The following is a 21054-nucleotide window of genomic DNA, read 5'->3' on the forward strand; positions in this document are numbered from 1 at the left end:
AATTTACACAATGAAGTGCAGAACCCAAACTTTAAAAGGCCAACTCTGCTACATTCTACACAGTGATTGCTTGACCAACGTAGTAGTATGATTTTATTTAGCCCTAAATTGCAAACAGATTTTTCTTTTGCTTTTAAAACTTTTATTTTCAATGCAATGCTTAACTGTTTATACATAAATCTCTCTCTCTATATATACATATAATAATATGGTGTCACAATTTAATAGGTGGTTAGGCTCACAAATTAGTCACTTTGGGATTTGCTCAGAGTTCAGGCGCAGCAGTACAGGGAATCTGTACATAGGTTTACTAATATGGGGGGGGGGGGGGTTATACACATGCCAGGCAGTACAGGGGAAACTGTACATAGGTTTACTACTATGGAGGGGAAGGGGATCTGTACATAGGTTTACTACTATGGAGGGGAGGGGGGTCTGTACATATGTTTACTAGTATGGGGGGGCGCAATAGAGCGGTGAGAAGGGGGCTGTTCACAAGTCAGGCAATATAAGAGTATATCATCACGTTCAAACAACAGTGGGAAACTGTTTACAAGTCAGATCATCGGGGTTCGCTCACGGAACGGTCGGGCTTTCATATCACTTGCTCATTATATACAGATCACACACACAGCCGATCACAAACAATACACAGATTACTCCCTCGTTCCCATCAGACCTCATCGGTGTCACGAAGGGGGATTTCTATGGAGCCGCGCGACATGTTTCCACCACAGAGGCCTCCAGCTGGAGACTACGGCTGCCTGCTTAGGACAATACGTAAAGCTCGCGGAAGTTCCTTGTGACGTCACATTTACGGCGCAGACTCGGTTTGTGCTCCGCTCTATAGTCACATATGTCACTGTCGTTCTTCCTCTTTTCTCTGTGAATAACTGAACACACGAATGTTTTCATTATTCACCGACGCTGAACCCGTAAAATCTCTTCTCTCGGGCTGTGTTTACAAGATTCAGCTGGTTGTCTGTTCAGTGCTTTTTTCTGCAATGTCTAAAAGGGACAGTAAAATCAAAATTAAACTTTATTTTTCCTGATTTAGAAAGCTCATTCAATTACAATAAAAATTCCAAGTTACTTCTTTATCTTGGTATTTTTTTTAGTATACAAAATAGTCTAATTGGAGCTCAAGCATGTTGCAAAACATTGCTGCCATAGAGTGCTAAGGACATGGGCAACCTCCTGACACAATCTAGGTACATTCTTCAATAAAGAATACCAAGAGAATGAAGCAAATTGAATAACAAGCTTATTGTTTTGTTTTAATTGCATTCTGTATGCACTTTACTGTCATTTTACATGCACACAAGAAAAGTGCATGCATAACTGACAGTGTGCTACTCTATTTGGAGGTCTGTTCTGTAGATCACACCACAATGGGCTCCATGTAAAGCAGCAAAAGCTGCTCCGGAGCCCTCGCGGGGCAGGTTCGCATAGGCAAGCCGTCTTCCCGCAATGTAAGAAGCCACGGTCATTAGACCGCGGCTTCTTGCACCCTACACCACCTCAGAGGGAAAATCACAGAGAGAGAGAGCTCTCAGTGATTGACAGCCCCTTCAGTCGCGCGAATGAAGAGGCGGGCATTACACACTGCGATGAGTGTGTAATGATACATACAGGCCAGTGGATCAACAGATCCAATGCCCGTGTGTAACGAAGGCGGGAGAACAGCTTCGTGAGTTGAGAAGCTGTCCGCCCGCCTGTTAGTACATGGAGGCCGATAAGTAAAATTACACTGTAAAACAAAAAAGGACAGTAAAGTCAAATTCAACTAATGATTTAGACAGAGCATACAAAACAACTTTTCTAATTCACTTCTGTTATCTAAATTGCTTTGTTCTATTGATGCCCTATTTAGGTAGGTTCAGGTGCAACAATGCCCTACTGAGAGCTAGCCGCTGATTGGTGGCTGCACTTATATGCCTCTTGTCATTGGCCCATTTGATAATTCAGCTAGCTCCCAGTTGTACATTGCTGCTTTTTCAACAAAATATACAAAGAGTAAAAAGCACATTTGAGAATAGAAGTAAATTGGAAAGTTGTTTAACATTTTATGCTCTATCCAAACGACGAAAGAAAAATGTTGGGTTTCATGCTCCTTTTAATTTTGCAAATTCTACTTGTGGTATAAACCCTGGCTTTAAAAAAAATCTGAAACATATTAACATTTATCATATGTAACACAAAAAAAATTGGGTTTCATGCCCCTTTAAGGCCTGCTATTAGGTGGCCAATGGTTTTGACATCTACAGGAATGTGGGGTCTGGGGATGCCACTGACATAACCAAGCCCCGCAAACCCGAAAGGTGATGGGCAGCTGTAGGGAGCTTAAGGGAGATGTATAAGGGGTATTCAAACAATCAAATCACTATTGAGCAACATACAATATTGTTATTTCTTTAACATCGGGCAGGTTCTGCTGTGACAGTGAGGGGCAGACGAAACTCCATAGAGTGACAAGTCAAGTGTTTTCCACCCTATGAGGGATATTTATCAAGCCGTCAACCGCAAATATGCTGGAATTCCGCAACGTAATTGTGGCGAGCTTGATTCGACCCATTTATCAAAGCCTACAGACCGCCAAAAGTTGAAATTTGTGACGTAACATACGATCCGCCGGTCTCAATTAGACACAGATCGATGCTTACGTCATTACAGATGTTCTGAATACAAATTCGGCACTATCTGACAACTTTTGCAAGTTATCAAATTTCTAACAGGTACGCTTGCCACTATTCCGGCCCAGCGTACCTGGTTTTCAATCCGCCACCCTGGAGGCCCCGGATGCCATAGGAATCAATGGGAGTCGGAAAGCAGCGAAAACTTATGTTCAATGCTGCCAGATATCCCATTGATTTCTATGGTAGAAAACAAATTACGTTTACACCTAACACCCTAACATAAACCCTGAGTCTAAACCCCCCTAATCTGCCGCCCGACATCGCTGCCATCTACATAATGTTATTAACCCCTATCCTGCTGCTCCCCGACACCGCCTTAACTAAATAAATATATTAACCCCTATCCCGCCGCTCCCCGACACCACCGCACCTAAATACATGTATTAACCCCTATCCCGCTGCTCCCGGAGCCCACCGCATCTAAATAAATGTATTAACCCCTATCTCGCCGCTCCCTGAGCCCATCGCAACTAAATAAATGTATTAACCCCTATCCCTCCACTCCCGGACCCCTCCGCAACTAAATAAATGTATTAACCCCTAAACCCCTGGCCTCCCACATCACTACCACTTACTAAACCTATTAACCCCTAAACCGCTAGCCCCCCACATCGCCATAAACTAAATTAAGCTATTAACCCCTAAACCTAACAACCCGCTAACTTTACATTAAATATTAACTCATCCCTATCTTATAATAAATTTAAACTTACCTTTAAAATTAAAATAAACTATGTTAAACTACTAATTAACCTACACTAACTATTATCCTGCAATTACATTAAACTATATTAAACTATTAATTAATTAACCTACCCTATTATACTAAAATTACATTAAACTAACAATTAAATTAACTATATTACATTTTTAAAAACCTAACCCTTCTCAAGTTATTTAAATCTACTATAAAGACTTACTAAGTTACAAAAAAATAACTAAGTTACACAAAATAAAAAACACAAAGTTACACAAAATAAAAAACACTAAGTTACACAAAATAAAAAAAACCCTAGCCTACAATAAACTACCAATGGCCCTTAAAAGGGCCTTTTGCTGGGCATTGCCCCAAAGAAATTAGCTCTTTTACCTGTAAAATAAAATACAAACACCCCCCTAACAGTAAAACCCACCATCCACACAACCAAACCCCCCAAATGAAAACCTATCTAATAAACCTAAGCTCCCCATTGCCCTGAAAAGGGCATTTGGATGGGCATTGCCCTTAAAAGGGCATTTAGCTCTTTTTCAGCCCAAAGTCCCTAACCTAAAATTAAAATCCACCCAATAAACCCTTAAAAAAACCTAACACTAACCCCGAAGATCCACTTACAGTTTTCGAAGACCGGACATCCATCCTCATCCAAGCGGCAGAAGTTCTCAGCGAAGCCAACAGAAGTCTTCATCCAAGCGGGCAGAAGTCTTCATCCAGACGGCATCTTCTAACTTCACCCATCCGGCGCGGAGCGGCTCCATCTTCAAGACATCCGGCGCGGAGCATCCTCTACTTCCGACGTCTCTTGCAGAAGGAAGTTTCCTTTAAATGACGTCATCCAAGATGGCGTCTCTTACATTCCGATTGGCTAATAGAATTCTATCAGCCAATCTGAATTAAAGGGGAAAAAATCCTATTGACTGTTGCAATCAGCCAATAGGATTGAGCTTTCATCCTATTGGCTGATCCAATCAGCCAATAGGATTGAGCTCGCCAATAGAATGCAAGCTCAATCTGATTGGCTGATTGGATCAGCCATCGGATTGAACTTGAATCTGATTGGCTGATTCCATCAGCCAATCAGAATATTCCTACCTTAATTCCGATTGGCTGATAAAATCCTATCAGCCAATCGGAATTCGAGGGACGCCATCTTGGATGACGTCATTTAAAGGAACCGTAATTCGGCGAGTAGGCGTTGCTTGAAGAGGTTGGATCCGCGTCGGCTGGGAAGAAGATGGCTCCGCTCCGGAAGAAAGAAGATTGAAGATGCGGCTTGATAGAAGACTTCATCCCGATGATGGACTTCCGACTTCAGCCCGATGATGGAGTTCTTCAGCCGCCGCTTGGATCAAGACTTCGGACCCTCTTCTGGACCGATCGCTGAACCCGGTGAGGTGAAGACAAGGTAGGGAGATCTTCAGGGGCTTAGTGTAAGGTTTATTTAAGGGGGGGTTTGGGTTAGATTAGGGGTATGTGGGTGGTGGGTTGTAATGTTGGGGGGGGGATATTGTACGTTTTTTTTTTACAGGCAAAAGAGCTGAATTCTTTGGGGCAAGCCCCACAAAGGGCCCTTTTCAGTGGCTGGTAAGGTAAAAGAGCTTTGAACTTTTTTAATTTAGAATAGGGTAGGGCATTTTTTTATTTTGGGGGGCTTTGTTATTTTATTAGGGGGCTTAGAGTAGGTGTAATTAGTTTAAAATTGTTGTAATATTTTTCTAATGTTTGTAAATATTTTTTTATTTTTTGTAACTTAGTTCTTTTTTATTTTTTGTACTTTAGTTAGTTTATTTCATTGTAGTTATTTGTAGGTATTGTATTTAATTAATTTATTGATAGTGTAGTGTTAGGTTTAATTGTAGATAATTGTAGGTATTTTATTTAATTAATTTATTGATAGTGTAGTGTTAGGTTTAATTGTAACTTAGGTTAGGATTTATTTTACAGGTAATTTTGTAATTATTTTAACTAGGTAACTATTAAATAGTTATGAACTATTTAATAGCTATTGTACCTGGTTAAAATAATTACAAAGTTGCCTGTAAAATAAATATTAATCCTGAAATAGCTACAATATAATTATAATTTATATTGTAGCTATATTAGGGTTTATTTTACAGGTAAGTATTTAGCTTTAAATAGAAATAATTTATGTAATAAGAGTTAATTTATTTCGTTAGATTTAAATTATATTTAACTTAGGGGGGTGTTAGTGTTAGGGTTAGACTTAGCTTTAGGGGTTAAAAAATGTATTATAGTAGCGGTGAGCTCCGGTTGGCAGATTAGGGGTTAATGCTTGAAGTTAGGTGTCGGCGATGTTAGGGAGGGCAGATTAAGGGTTAATACTATTTATTATAGGGTTATTGAGGTGGGAGTGAGGCGGATTAGGGGTTAATAACTTTATTATAGTAGTGGTGCGGTCCGCTCGGCAGATTAGGGGTTAATAAGTGTAGGTAGGTGGCGGCGACATTGGGGGGGGGCAGATTAGGGGTTAATAAGTGTAGGTAGGTGGCGGCGACGTTGGGGGGGCAGATTAGGGGTTAATAAATATAATATAGGTGTCGGCGGTATTAGGGGCAGCAGATTAGGGGTACATAGGGATAATGTAGCTGGCAGCGGTGTACGGAGTGGCAGATTAGGGGTTAAAAAAATTTAATAGAGTGGCGGCGATGTGGGGGGACCTCGGGTTAGGGGTACATAGGTAGTTTATGGGTGTTAGTGTACTTTAGAGCACAGTAGTTAAGAGCTTTATAAACCGGCGTTAGCCCAGAAAGCTCTTAACTACTGACTTTTTTCTGCGGCTGGAGTTTTATCGTTAGATTTCTAACGCTCACTTCAGCCAAATACCGGCGTTAGAAAGATCCCATTGAAAAGATAGGATACGCAAATGGCATAGGGGGATCTGCGGTATGGAAAAGTCGCAGCTGTAAAGACCCTTTCCTGACTGACTCCAAATACCAGAGGGCGGTAAAAACCAGCGTTAGGAGCCTCTAACGCTGGTTTTGACGGCTACCGCCCAACTCTAAATCTAGCCGTAAGATAGCTACAATATAACTAATAGTTACATTATAGCTAGCTTAGGTTTTTTTTTTATTTTACAGGCAAGTTTGTATTTATTTTAACTAAGTAGAATAGTTACTAAAAAGCTATTAACTATTTACTAACTACCTAGCTAAAATAAATACAAATTTACCTGTAAAATAAAACCTAACCTAAGTTACACTAACACCTAACACTACACTACACTTAAATAAATTCCCTACATTAAATACAATTAAATAAATTAAATAAAATTAGCTAAATTACACTAAATTACAGAAAATAAAAAACAAATGACAAGATCTTTAAACTAATTACACCTAATCTAATAGCCCTATCAAAATAAAAAAGCCCCCCCAAAATAAAAAAAAACCCTAGCCTAAACTAAACTACCAATAGCCCTTAAAAGGGCCTTTTGCGGGGCATTGCCCCAAAGAAATCAGCTCTTTTACCTGTAAGAAAAAATACAAACAACCCCCCCAACAGTAAAACCCACCACCCACACAACCAACCCCCCAAATAAAAGCCTAACTAAAAAAACCTAAGCTCCCCATTGCCCTGAAAAGGATATTTGGATTGGCATTGCCCTTAAAAGGGCATTTATCTCTATTGCAGCCCAAAGCCCTAACCTAAAAAATAAACCCACCCAATACACCCTTAAAAAATCCTAACACTAACCCCCGAAGATTCACTTACCGGGAGAAGTCTTCATCCAAGCGGGAAGATGTCCTCAACGAAGCTGGCAGAAGTGGTCCTCCAGACGGGCAGAAATGGTCCTCCAGATGGGCAGAAGTCTTCATCCAGACGGCATCTTCTATCTCCATCTTCAAGACATCCGACACGGAACATCCTCTTCCAACGACGGCTTATTCGGAATGAATGTACCTTTAAGTGAAGTCATCCAAGATGGCATCCCTTAGATTCCGATTGGCTGATAGAATTCTATCAGCCAATTGGAATTAAGGTAGAAAAAATCCTATTGGCTGATGCAATCAGCCAATAGGATTGAGCTGGCATTCTATTGGCTGTTCCAATCAGCCAATAGAATGCAAGCTCAATCCTATTGGCTGATTGGATCAGCCAATAGGATTGAACTTTAATCCTATTGGCTGATTGCATCAGCCAATAGGATTTTTTCTACCTTAATTCCGATTGGCTGATAGAATTCTATCAGCCAATCAGAATCTAAGGGACGCCATCTTGGATGACGTCACTTAAAGAGATATTCATTCAGCAAGAAGACTTCGTTGGAAGAGGATGCTCCGCGACGCATGGATGAAGATAGAAGATGCCGTCTGGATGAAGACTTCTGCCCGTCTGGAGGACCACTTCTGCCGGCTTCGTTGAGGACATCTTGCCGCTTGGATGTGAATCTTCGGGGGTTAGTGTTAGGATTTTTTAAGGGTGTATTGGGTGGGTTTATTTTTTAGGTTAGGGCTTTGGGCAGCAATAGAGCTAAATGCCCTTTTAAGGGCAATGCCCATCCAAATGCCCTTTTCAGGGCAATGGGGAGCTTAGGTTTTTTAGTTAGGCTTTTATTTGTAAGGTTGGTTGTGTGGGTGGTGGGTTTTACTGTTGGGGGGTATTTGTATTTTTTATTTACAGGTAAAAGAGCTGATTTCATTGGGGCAATGCCCCGCCAAAGGCCCTTTTAAGGGCTATTGGTAGTTTAGTTTAGGCTAAGGTTTTTTATTTTTGGTGGGCTTTTTTTATTTTTATAGGGCTCTTAGATTAGGTGTAATTAGTTTAAATATCTTGTAATTTGTTTTTTATTTTCTGCAATTTAGTGTTTTTTTTGTGTGGTAATTTAGCTAATTTTATTTAATTGTATTTAATGTGGGGAATTTATTTAATTGTAGTGTAGTGTTAGGTGTTATTGTAACTTAGGTTAGGTTTTATTTTACAGGTCAATTTGTATTTATTTTAGCTAGGTAGTTATTAAATAGTTAATAACTATTTAGTAACTATTCTACCTAGATAAAATAAATACAAACTTGCCTGTAAAATAAACATAAACCTTAAGCTAGATACAATGTAACTATTAGTTATATTAAAAGAAGGATAATACTGTGTTTTAACCCAGGTAAGCTGATTAATTTGTAATGAGCGTGTTCACAGCCTTGTGTATAACAATCTTCAGTGATAATCAGGATATAACCCCTTGTCAAGCTTGTGACAGACGAAATCCTTAGTTAATGCAATGTAAGGACTCACCCGCTGCGACCAAGTAAAACTCCGTCAGACGAGTATCCACTGTGTGCGGAAATGGAGCCGTCCAGGCGCTCCAACTACTCGTCACCTCCCAAAGAACGGTCACTCGATACCGCCGCTACTCGTCAGGTGCTGCGTCTGCAAGCACCTCAGCTGCGCGGCTCCTCGTTGAACCGGTTCCGGTCTGCCTCCAGGTGCAGACATCCAATGGGAATCCGTGTGTTGGGTCGAGTGCTGGGTGGTCAGCCAATCATATGCAAGGAAACGACTTGTTTGAGAAAGGTATCACCAAAGCTGCTGTGTTTTCTCCAAAAATAAAAAGAGCACTTTGTCCGCCCTTGGTTGCCTCTAAGATGCTGAAGGATAGAGGGTATCAGAAAAGGATTCCTTGTAATCCTTGGAGGGTAATCAAATGAGAAAAAAGGAGGTCGATCCCAATATCCATAAAGTAAAAATTAGCCTTTATTTTCCAAATTAAAATGCAAACATGATACACACACAGAAAGTATCAGGTTTTACGCGTTTCGGCTAGTGCCGTACTCATAAACCTGATTAGGCACAGGTGAGTGCCCGCTTAAAAAGGTTACAAAAAAGATGGTTATTGGTTGGTGTTCAACACACCCCTATTAACCATTGAAGTACTGAAAGCACACAATGAATTAGTCACTTTAGAAAAGAGTAAAACCTGATACTTTCTGTGTGTGTATCATGTTTGCATTTTAATTTGGAAAATAATTTTTACTTTATGGATATTGGGATCGACCTCCTTTTTTCTCATTTGATTACCCTCCAAGGATTACAAGGAATCCTTTTCTGATACCCTCTATCCTTCAGCATCTTAGAGGCAACCAAGGGCGGACAAAGTGCTCTTTTTATTTTTGGAGAAAACAAAGCAGCTTTGGTGATACCTTTCTCAAACAAGTCGTTTCCTTGCATATGATTGGCTGACCACCCAGCACTCGACCCAACACACGGATTCCCATTGGATGTCTGCACCTGGAGGCAGACCGGAACCGGTTCAACGAGGAGCCGCGCAGCTGAGGTGCTTGCAGACGCAGCACCTGACGAGTAGTGGCGGTATCGAGTGACCGTTCTTTGGGAGGTGACGAGTAGTTGGAGCGCCTGGACGGCTCCATTTCCGCACACAGTGGATACTCGTCTGACGGAGTTTTACTTGGTCGCAGCGGGTGAGTCCTTACATTGCATTAACTAAGGATTTCGTCTGTCACAAGCTTGACAAGGGGTTATATCCTGATTATCACTGAAGATTGTTATACACAAGGCTGTGAACACGCTCATTACTAATTAATCAGCTTACCTGGGTTAAAACACAGTATTATCCTTCTTTTATTGTTATTTCCTTGACACTGTGTTTACCCAAGCTTAGCTGTTTATGGTTGCCTTCGATTTGCTTAAAGCCAAAACAACATGAATACCACTATTGATAGCACACAGTATTACTCACTTATTAGTTTAAATGATCAGGACTTGGAGGGTCTGGAATTGGAAGAGTTCTTTTCAACTGTATCTGTGGATGTTAAACTAGGAGACCTGTTCAACAATTTGGAAATCTTGAGACTCAAGGAAATAAGACTCAAACTAGATACATGGATCCTTAACAAATATCTAGCATTACACATGATTCCCAGGGGTCTAAGAGTTAAAAAGTTTCCAAATTTTGAAGTGACTGATCAGGACTTTATTAGAGAGTGGAACAATATACTCTCAGAATGCTCTTTAAGACTCATGGGTATGCTTATTAAATACAAAAGTGATCAATTGATTATGGTGCGCAATGAAATTGCAAAATTACAAGCTGAATTGAATAATTTTAAAGTCAGTGATGAATATGTATGTTTTGATGTGATGCTTAGGGATGTTGTTGAATCTTCAAGACAGGATTTGATTTCCATAAAACACACTAAATTCTTACGTGACCAAAAAGATTACTCTGATAACCAGGTGTTCATTTGGCAAAGAACAAATAAACGTAATAGAAGGAAGTACAACAACAAACAAAATGCCCAAATAAAAAACAACAATAAAACCAACAATAGCCACCCCAACACAGCAGATAGTAATACATGCACTACTGTGAACAGTGATATACAGCCCTATATCCCTCATCAAAAAAAGAGAAAGAATAATAAATCAAAGAAAAGAGTAACTTTCTCTGATCCCGAAACAACAGATGATGATTTGTCATCACAGGGGGCTTCCACTTCTGGTGATGAGGGATCTGGCACAGAGTACACTGACAATTTAGAAATGAGTGGCGAGGAGGTAGAATCTGGACCACAGGTCACCCACCTGGTTCAGCATAACCAACTCACTACAGGTGCAAAACCTAAGATCACACAGACAAAGCAACAAGACACTACACATTTGAATCAGCCAACAGAATTGGGCACATCACATCAAGTTGCCACAACATCACAGGTTTTTCGTGTGGCCAAAAAACACAAGGGAGGTGGGGGGAAACAGGCATATGCACCCAAACACAGGTACACTCTGAGGGACCCCAAACAAATAAAATAGCGACCTCCAGTAGTGTCATAAACTTGTCCTCACATACACTTAACAAAGCTGAATTCAAGATTCTAGAATTGGGTTTGGGCTTTTGCCCAAACAGGAAATTTAATCTTTTCCAAACCATAATCGATCTGAATCGATTTATAAGAAAAATCACTTTAAACAAACATTTTGAGATGACAGCCAAAACTGATGACACCAGACCCAGTATATGCAATAGCACTAATCCCACAAATTTGCCATCTCTTACTTTTCAAGAAGCGGTTAGTTTAACATCATTGGAAAGTTTAGAGAGGGAATCTGCAGCACCTAGCACAATAATTGACAAAAAATTCCCACAGAGGAAAGTTGCTTCCAATTTTTACCCAATACATAATAGAGGAAAATCACTTGAGGTATTCCATACACGAGTAGTGGATGACCTGAAGAAACTCAGTGCATCCACTGCTCCTGTCACACACAATCTTTCCAAAATGGAGAAAGAAGCCATCCTCTCAATACAAAATAATGCCAACATCGTGATTAGGCAATCAGACAAAGGAGGCAGTGTGGTGGTACTCAACCGATTGGATTACGTTAATGAGGCATTGCGCCAATTAAATGACCACAATACATATTCTATTGTGGATCAAAATCCAACAAAACGTTTCCAATATGAGCTTGGGCAGATGTTGGATGATGGGGTTGATCTAGGAATCTTTGACCAACAAACAGCGGATTCCTTATATGTTACGCACCCGATCATCCCCATCTTCCACCACCTGCCCAAGGTCCACAAGAGTGTGTCTAATGTAAAGGGTCGCCCCATCGTATCAGGAATTGGTTCTCTTTTAGAACCCTTGTGTGACTGGTTGGATGGGGTATTGCAGCCATATGTTTTGGCCTTGCCAAGTTACATTCGTGACACCTCACATGTGTTGGGTATGCTGGAGTGCATTGAGTGGCATGCACATTACAGCTGGTTGACCATTGACGTGGTTTCTCTATACTCCACCATACCCCATGACATGGGCCTGAGGGCCATTGAATTTTTTCTACAGTCTAGTGCTGATATGTCATCAGAAAACATAAGATACATCTTACGAATTACCCAGTACTTACTAGAGCATAACTACTTCTGCTTCGAGGGGGTTTTTTATCTCCAAAAACAAGGCACAGCCATGGGGGCCAAGTTTGCCCCCTCATATGCGAACCTGTATATGGGCTGGCTTGAACGGTTTTTCATCTATGGAGGGGATAGCCCCCTCGGAGCAGAGGTAGTTTTTTATCGTCGCTTCATAGACGACCTGATCTTTATCTGGTCGTCGGGTGAAGAAAAGGCTAAATCATTCTTTGGGTTTCTAAATGAAGCCAGTCACGGCTTAAAGTTTACATATGAGTGGCATCACTCTATGGTGAATTTCCTGGATGTCACACTAATTGGAAACTCTGTGACACATAAGATTGAGTCCAAATTATACAGGAAGCCCATATCAGGGAACACAATTCTCCACCATAAAAGTGGACATCCACCACATGTATTCAGTGGTATCGCCAAAAGTCAGTTCCTGAGGGCTAGAAGAGTTTGCAGCAATGAGAAAGACTTTCAGGCAGAAACCAAAGATATAAAACAGAGACTAAAGAATAGGGGTTATCCCTCAAAACTATTGGACAGTGTAGCCAAAAAAGTAGCCACAGTAGAAAGAAACTCAAACAACCAACAGTATCAAGTGAAAGAGCAAGATAGACCGCTTACCTTTATCACCCAATATTCCTCAGACTATTCTGCTGTATGTAACATCATTAGGAAATATTTTCCTATCCTATTGGGTGATGTACACTTAAAAACAACAGTAGAAAAGGGGTTCAGATGTGTTTACTCGAAGAATTTGTCTTTGGGCAACCTCCTGTCCCCGAGTCTCTTACCATCGGAAAAAGGGAACAGAAGTTCCTGGTTACAAGTCAATGGCACATACAAATGTGGTGACCATAGGTGTAAGGCTTGTGACACCGTTGTTGAGAGCAGAGACTTTTTCTCATGCTCAACAGGAGAAAAGTATCTTTCAAAGGGATGCATTAAATGCTCCAGTGTCTATGTCGTGTACCTCATAGAGTGCGAGGAACATTCGAAACAGTACGTTGGAATGACAAGTAGGGAGGTCCGGACAAGGATTAGAGAGCATCTCGGTTACATCAAAAATGATAAACCGTGCTCGGCACTCTCACGACACTTTATTGAGGTACACGACAAGGACACTAGATCTTTCAGATGGCGAGGAATTGAAACCATCAAATTGCCCCCCAGAGGAGGGAATAAGGATGAAATTTTGGCCAGGCAGGAGGTGTACTGGATCATGAAGTTGAACACTCAGATACCACGTGGATTTAATTCTGAGTTTGACATCATCAACCATTGGAAATAATAATTGGCTTCATGGTCCAGTGCACCTCTTACAAGTCTATCTCCATGGAAAGCACATGTTGTGAGTCTAAACTTTCACGAAAAGACTAGCTTAGAATAAATACACTAGTATTACACTTATATATTTCTTCTAAATAATATGCCGTAATCTTAACAATAGGTTTATAACTTCATAGGGATATTAGAAGAGTCAAGTACTACCTTCTATTGTTTGGGCATGCTCATTTACTAATAATTAGTATAAGTTTAAATGAAAGGTTTAATAAGTAAACTTTGACTTTTTCCTATGTTCTTATTACACAGTTGCTTATGTTCAGAACAATGTTAGATTAGAAAGCATTTATTATTTTTAACCAATAATGTGTCTAGCTTAAGATATATATATATGCACCAGAAGGTTGCTTTATTATGCTTTACTATACTTGTATTACCATCACATTATCTAAACAATCTTTTTGCTCTGTTTTGTAACCATAGCAACAAACAAGTTAGTCTTTTACTCATAATCAACGTGTATTCCACAGCTCTTATATATATGTGTATTAATATTGAATGCACTGGTCTTCTATCACCTGTCTATCTTATCTGTTATTCTCAGACCCCTGCATACAGTATTGTATTGTATAGTATTGCATATATTATAATATTATATTTTTTTGCATATTTCCATCTCCTTACTTTTTTCTAAAGTGACTAATTCATTGTGTGCTTTCAGTACTTCAATGGTTAATAGGGGTGTGTTGAACACCAACCAATAACCATCTTTTTTGTAACCTTTTTAAGCGGGCACTCACCTGTGCCTAATCAGGTTTATGAGTACGGCACTAGCCGAAACGCGTAAAACCTGATACTTTCTGTGTGTGTATCATGTTTGCATTTTAATTTGGAAAATAAAGGCTAATTTTTACTTTATGGATATTGGGATCGACCTCCTTTTTTCTCATTTTATTAGTTATATTGTAGCTAGCTTAGGGTTTATTTTATAGGTAAGTATTTAGTTTTAAATAGGAATAATTTAGGTAATAAGAGTAATTTGTATTTAGATTTATTTAAATTATATTTAAGTTAGGGGATGTTAGGGTTAGGGTGAGACTTAGGTTAAGGGGTTAATAAATTTATAAATAGTGGCGGCGATGTTGGGGACGGCAGATTAGGGGTTAATAAATGTAGGTAGGTGGCGGCTATGTTGGGACAGCAGATTAGGGGTTAATAAATATAATGTAGGTGGTGGCGATGTCCGGAGCAGAAGATTAGGGGTTAATAAATATAATGTAGGTGGCGGCGATGTCCGGAGCGGAAGATTAGGGGTTAATAAGTATAATGTAGGTGGCCGCGATGTTGGGGGCAGCAGATTAGGGGTTAATAATATTTAACTAGTGTTTGCGAGGGGGGAGTGCGGCGGTTTAGGGGTTAATATGGTTATTATAGTGGCGGCGATGTCCGGAGCGGCAGATTAGGGGTTCAAAATTTTATTATAGTGTTTGCGATGCGGGAGGGCCTCGGTTTAGGGGTTAATAGGTAGTTTATGGGTGTTAGTGTACTTTTTAGCACTTTAGTTATGAGTTTTATGCTACAGCTTTGTAGCGTAAAACCCATAACTACTGACTTTAAAATTGGTTAGGAATCTTGTCGGTAGAGGCTGTAACGCTCACTTTTTGGCCTCCCAGGACAAACTCATAATACCAGCACTATGGAAGTCCCATAGAAAAAAGGCTTTACGAAATTTGCGTTAGTAGGTTTGCGGTAAGGCCAAAAAAGTGTGTGGTACACCTATAACTGCAAGACTCGTAATAGCAGTGGGCATAAAAAAGCAGCGTTAGGACCTGTTAAAGCTGCTTTTTTTACCTTAGCGCACAGCTCATAATCTAGCCGATTGATAATAGGAGTAAATTAGAAAGTTGCTTACAATTGCTTGCTCTGTCTGAATCATGAATTTCATATCCCTTTAATTTATAAAATCACTGAGATCATTAGACCATCAACCCTCTGCAGCATATCGAATCTCCATTAATTTCTTCCATTGATAATGGTGCTAGATGACAGAGACATGCAGGTAAAGAATGTCCAACATCAGGGAACATGGACAGCAGACACAGTACTGTAACACTTGAGCTTGTATATTCACTGGGAGATTTGCCGTGCTATCATCTGTCTATGTTATGTTCTAACATTTTAAGCACTTTTTAATTTTTTTTGTTATATTTTTAATAATATTGCTTCCTTGAATTAATTCTTGTTTACTATTTTTACATTTTATGTTTAAAAATATTAATTTGTAATTGCAAGCAATAAACCTCTAGGGGGCAGTATGGAATTAAAAACACCAAATATACCATTTACTGCACATCATGTTAATAATAATACTTTTAGGCCAAATAAACTCCTTTACCTTTTTTAAAATGCTGTGCTCGTCACATGTTCCCTTAAGAGACCAAAAAGCTAATTTTAAAACTCTGCTTTTCCTCTGATTGCTGCGAACTGCCTAAACCAGCTATTGATCTGCAGTACTTTGAAGAAAACCTATGTTAAGTACATTGTTTGCCTCTCCTGGGAGTGTGGGACAATACAGTTTTTAAACAAAAGGGAGAGGAGTTAAAAGGGACAATAAAGTCTTAAACATGTATGATTCAGATAGAACATGGAATTTTAAACAACTTTTACTTAATCACATTTTCTTAGTTCTTTGTATCCTTTATTAAAGATCATGCATAGGTAGGCTTAGGGGCAGCAATGCACTGCCAGGAGCTAGCTGGTAATTAGTAGTTGCACATATATGTCATTGTCTTGTCATTGACTCAATGGGGCCAAATACCCTTCATGCTCGCCAGAAACAGGAGTTAAGAAGCAGCGGTCTTAAGACAGCAATCCGCCCGATTGGATACGATCGGGTTGATTGACACCCCCTGCTAGTGGTTGATTGGCCGCGAATCTGCAATGATAAATGCAGACAGCGTATGCTGTTGGCATTTATCGATGTCTGGCGGACATGATCGCTACAGCGGATCATGTCCGCCAGACAAATGATAAATCAGCCCCATAGGGCTAGAAACATTCAAACCAGTAGCTTTACTAGGTTTTCTTTAACAAGCTTTATTTGCAAATATACCTGTACATATACAATACAAAGTTCAAGGGGGAAAAAAATCTCACACAGACAGTATTCTGTTATTGTACATAAAGTATAAAGATAACAGTGGGAACCTAGAAACAAACTGGGCATCATCACCCTTAAACTTGAAGAGCAAAGCAGATCAAAGACTAGATGACGAGTGGAGCGGTAGTTTGTGCTTCTGCTCACGCATTAACACCACTAGTATTGGCTCACGCTCTAACCTGAAGTGTGCAAAGAACTGAAGTCTGATTATTGCAACTGTGTTAATGTATTCCCCATAGACTTAAAGTGATAGTAAACACCAAAATGTTATTGTTTAAAAAGATAGATAATCCCTTTATTTACCATTCCCCAGTTTTGCAAAACCAACAGTTATAGAAATATACTTTTTACCTCTGTAATTACCTTGTATCTAAGCTTCTGCTGACTGCCTCCATATCTCAGATCTTTTAACAGACTTGCATTTCAGGCAATTAGTGCTGAATCTTAAATAACTTTACGTGCATGAGCACAGTGTTATCTATATGAAACACATGAACTAACACCCTCTAGCTGTGAAAAACTGTCAAATGCATTCAGATGAGCCTTCAAGGGCTTATAAATTAGCATATGAGCTTACCTAGGTTTAGCTTTCAACTAAGAATAACAAGAGGAACAAAGCAAATTTCATGGTAAAAGTAAATTAGAAAGTTGAAAATTACATGCCCTATCTGAATCATGAAAGTTTAATTTGTACTTTACTATCCCTTTAAATGGATCGCGAAAAGTGGGAAAAAAAGTACACCCAACAAGTTTCGCAAACCTGATCATATTTTATTAAGTGCGCTAATGCAACATGAAATATTAAAGTGATAGTAAAGTAATCGCTCTTTATTAACGTAATCTAAAAGTTTGTTTAAAAATATATGGATGTTCATTCACGAACCGCTTAAAATATTACCTTATAATAATGATATCGTTCTTTTAGTCAATAAAAGTTAAGAATAAAGGTTAAGGGTTTATTAACCCCTTAACGACCAAGGACGTGCAGGGTACATCCTCAAAAAAAAGTCCGTTAACGACCAAGGACGTACCCTGCACGTCCTCGGTCTGGAAAGCAGCTGGAAGCAATCCTGCTCGCTTCCAGCTGCTTTCTGGTTATTGCAGTGATGCCTCGATATCGAGGCATCCTGCAATAACCTTTTCATCCGGTGCAGAGAGAGCCACTCTGTGGCCCTCTCTGCACCGGAGATCGGTGGCTATATTCGTTGGTGGGTGGGAGCCGGTATGGGAGGCGGGTGACGGCCATCGATGGCCCCGGTGATCTGGAGGGGGGCGGGATCATGGGCAGGGATGGCCAGACGCGCGCATGTGCACGGGGAGGGAGCGGGTGGGAACCGCTACACTACAGAAAAATATTTGTGAAAGGTTGAAATAGTGGGGGGATATATGTATAAAAATATACATCAGACAGGGGGTGGGGGTTGTTCTGTGGGGGGGGGGAAGCTACACTACAGAAAAAACGCAAAAAAAACTAAAAAAAAACATTTATTTTTGCAAACTGGGTACTGGCAGACAGCTGCCAGTACCCAAGATGGACCCCAATAAGGCAGAGGGGGAGGGTTAGAGAGCTGTTTTGAGGAGATCAGGGAGGTTGGGGGCTAAGGGGGGATCCTACACAGTAGCATATGTAAATATGCTCATTTAAAAAAACAAAAAAAAAAAACAAAACCTTTTATTTCTTTCATGTAATTAGCAAAAGTCCATGAGCTAGTGACGTATGGGATATACATTCCTACCAGGAGGGGCAAAGTTTCCCAAACCTCAAAATGCCTACAAATACACCCCTCACCACACCCACAAATCAGTTTTACAAACTTTGCCTCCTATAGAGGTGGTGAAGTAAGTTTGTGCTAGATTCTACGTTGATATGCGCTCCGCAGCAGGTTGGAGCCCGGTTTTCCTCTCAGCGTGCAGTGAATGTCAGAGGGATGTGAGGAGAGTATTGCCTATTTGAATTCAATGATCTCCTTCTACGGGGTCTATTTCATAGGTTCTCTGTTATCGGTCGTAGAGATTCATCTCTTACCTCCCTTTTCAGATCGACAATATACTCTTATATATATACCATTACCTCTGCTGATTTTCGTTTCAGTACTGGTTTGGCTTTCTACAACATGTAGATGAGTGTCCTGGGGTAAGTAAGTCTTATTTTCTTTGACACTCTAAGCTATGGTTGGGCACTTTTTTATAAAGTTCTAAATATATGTATTCAAACATTTATTTGCCTTGACTCAGGATGTTCAACATTCCTTTTTTTCAGGCAGTCAGTTTCATATTTGGGATAATGCATTTGAATCAATCATTTTTTTCTTACCTTAAAATTTGACTTTTTCCCTGTGGGCTGTTAGGCTCGCGGGGGCTGAAAATGCTTCATTTTATTGCGTCATTCTTGGCGCGGACTTTTTTGGCGCAAATTTTTTTTTCTGTTTCCGGCGTCATACGTGTCGCCGGAAGTTGCGTCATTTTTGACGTTCTTTTGCGCCAAAAGTGTCGGCGTTCCGGATGTGGCGTCATTTTTGGCGCCAAAAGCATTTAGGCGCCAAATAATGTGGCCTTCTTATTTGGCACTAAAAAAATATGGGCGTCACTTTTGTCTCCACATTATTTAAGTCTCATTATTTATTGCTTCTGGTTGCTAGAAGCTTGTTCACTGGCATTTTTTCCCATTCCTGAAACTGTCATTTAAGGAATTTGATTAATTTTGCTTTATATGTTGTTTTTTCTATTACATATTGCAAGATGTCCCACGTTGCAACTGAGTCAGAAGATACTTCTGGAAAATCGCTGCCTGGTGCTGGAGCTACCAAAGCTAAGTGTATCTGCTGTAAACTTTTGGTAGCTGTTCCTCCAGCTGTTGTTTGTATTGAATGTCATGACAAACTTGTTAATGCAGATAATATTTCCTTTAGTAAAGTTCCATTACCTGTTGCTGTTCCGTCAACATCTAATACTCAGAGTGTTCCTGATAACATAAGAGATTTTGTTTCTAAATCCATTAAGAAGGCTATGTCTGTTATTCCTCCTTCTAGTAAACATAAAAAGTCTTTTAAAACTTCTCATTGTTCAGATGAATTTTTAAATGAACATCATCATTCTGATTCTGATAGTGGTTCTTCTGGTTCAGAGGATTCTGTCTCAGAGGTTGATGCTGATAAATCTTCATATTTATTTAAAATGGAATTTATTCGTTCTTTACTTAAAGAAGTTCTAATTGCATTAGAAATTGAGGATTCTGGTCCTCTTGATACTAAATCTAAACGTTTAGATAAGGTTTTTAAATCTCCTGTAGTTATTCCAGAAGTTTTTCCTGTTCCTGGTGCTATTTCTGAAGTAATTTCCAGGGAATGGAATAATTTGGGTAATTCATTTACTTCTTCTAAACGTTTTAAGCAATTATATCCTGTGCCATCTGACAGATTAGAGTTTTGGGACAAAATCCCTAAGGTTGATGGGGCTGTCTCTACTCTTGCTAAGCGTACTACTATTCCTACGGCAGATGGTACTTCCTTTAAGGATCCTTTAGATAGGAAAATTGAATCCTTTCTAAGAAAAGCTTATTTGTGTTCAGGTAATCTTCTTAGACCTGCTATATCTTTAGCGGATGTTGCTGCAGCTTCAACTTTTTGGTTGGAAGCTTTAGCGCAACAAGTTACAGATCATAATTCTCATAGCATTATTATTCTGCTTCAACATGCTAATAATTTTATTTGTGATGCCATCTTTGATATCATTAGAGTTGATGTCAGGTATATGTCTCTAGCTATTTTAGCTAGAAGAGCTTTATGACTTAAAACTTGGAATGCTTATATGTCTTCTAAGTCTACTTTGCTTTCCCTTTCTTTCCAGGGTAATAAATTATTTGGTTCTCAGTTGGATTCTATTATCTCAACTGTTACTGGAGGGAAAGGAACTTTTTTACCTCAGGATAAAAAGTCTAAAGGTAAATTCAGGTCAAATAATCGTTTTCGTTCCTTTCGTCACAACAAGGAACAAAAGCCTGATCCTTCATCCTCAGGAGCGGTATCAGTTTGGAAACCATCTCCAGTCTGGAATAAATCCAAGCCTTTTAGAAAATCAAAGCCAGCTCCTAAGTCCACATGAAGGTGCGGCCCTCATTCCAGCTCAGCTGGTAGGGGGTAGATTACGTTTTTTTCAAAGAAATTTGGATCAATTCCGTTCACAATCTTTGGATTCAGAACATTGTTTCAGAAGGGTACAGAATTGGTTTCAAGATAAGACCGCCTGCAAAGAGATTTTTTCTTTCCCGTGTCCCAGTAAATCCAGCGAAGGCTCAAGCATTTCTGAA

General features: G+C 39.7%; 1 protein-coding gene across 1 annotated transcript in view; it reads right to left on the reverse strand.

The window, feature by feature from the left end:
* CTR9 (CTR9 homolog, Paf1/RNA polymerase II complex component) overlaps positions 1–785 on the reverse strand; it is an 87389-nt gene extending 86604 nt beyond the window's left edge. The window contains 1 exon segment of the mRNA XM_053689335.1: positions 680–785. Within this exon segment, the coding sequence (XP_053545310.1) occupies positions 680–724 (45 nt within the window). The 5' untranslated portion in view covers positions 725–785.
* Between the last annotated feature and the right edge of the window lie 20269 nt (positions 786–21054).

This window comes from Bombina bombina, chromosome 7 (genome assembly GCF_027579735.1).
Source record: "Bombina bombina isolate aBomBom1 chromosome 7, aBomBom1.pri, whole genome shotgun sequence".
Classification (NCBI taxonomy): domain Eukaryota; kingdom Metazoa; phylum Chordata; class Amphibia; order Anura; family Bombinatoridae; genus Bombina; species Bombina bombina.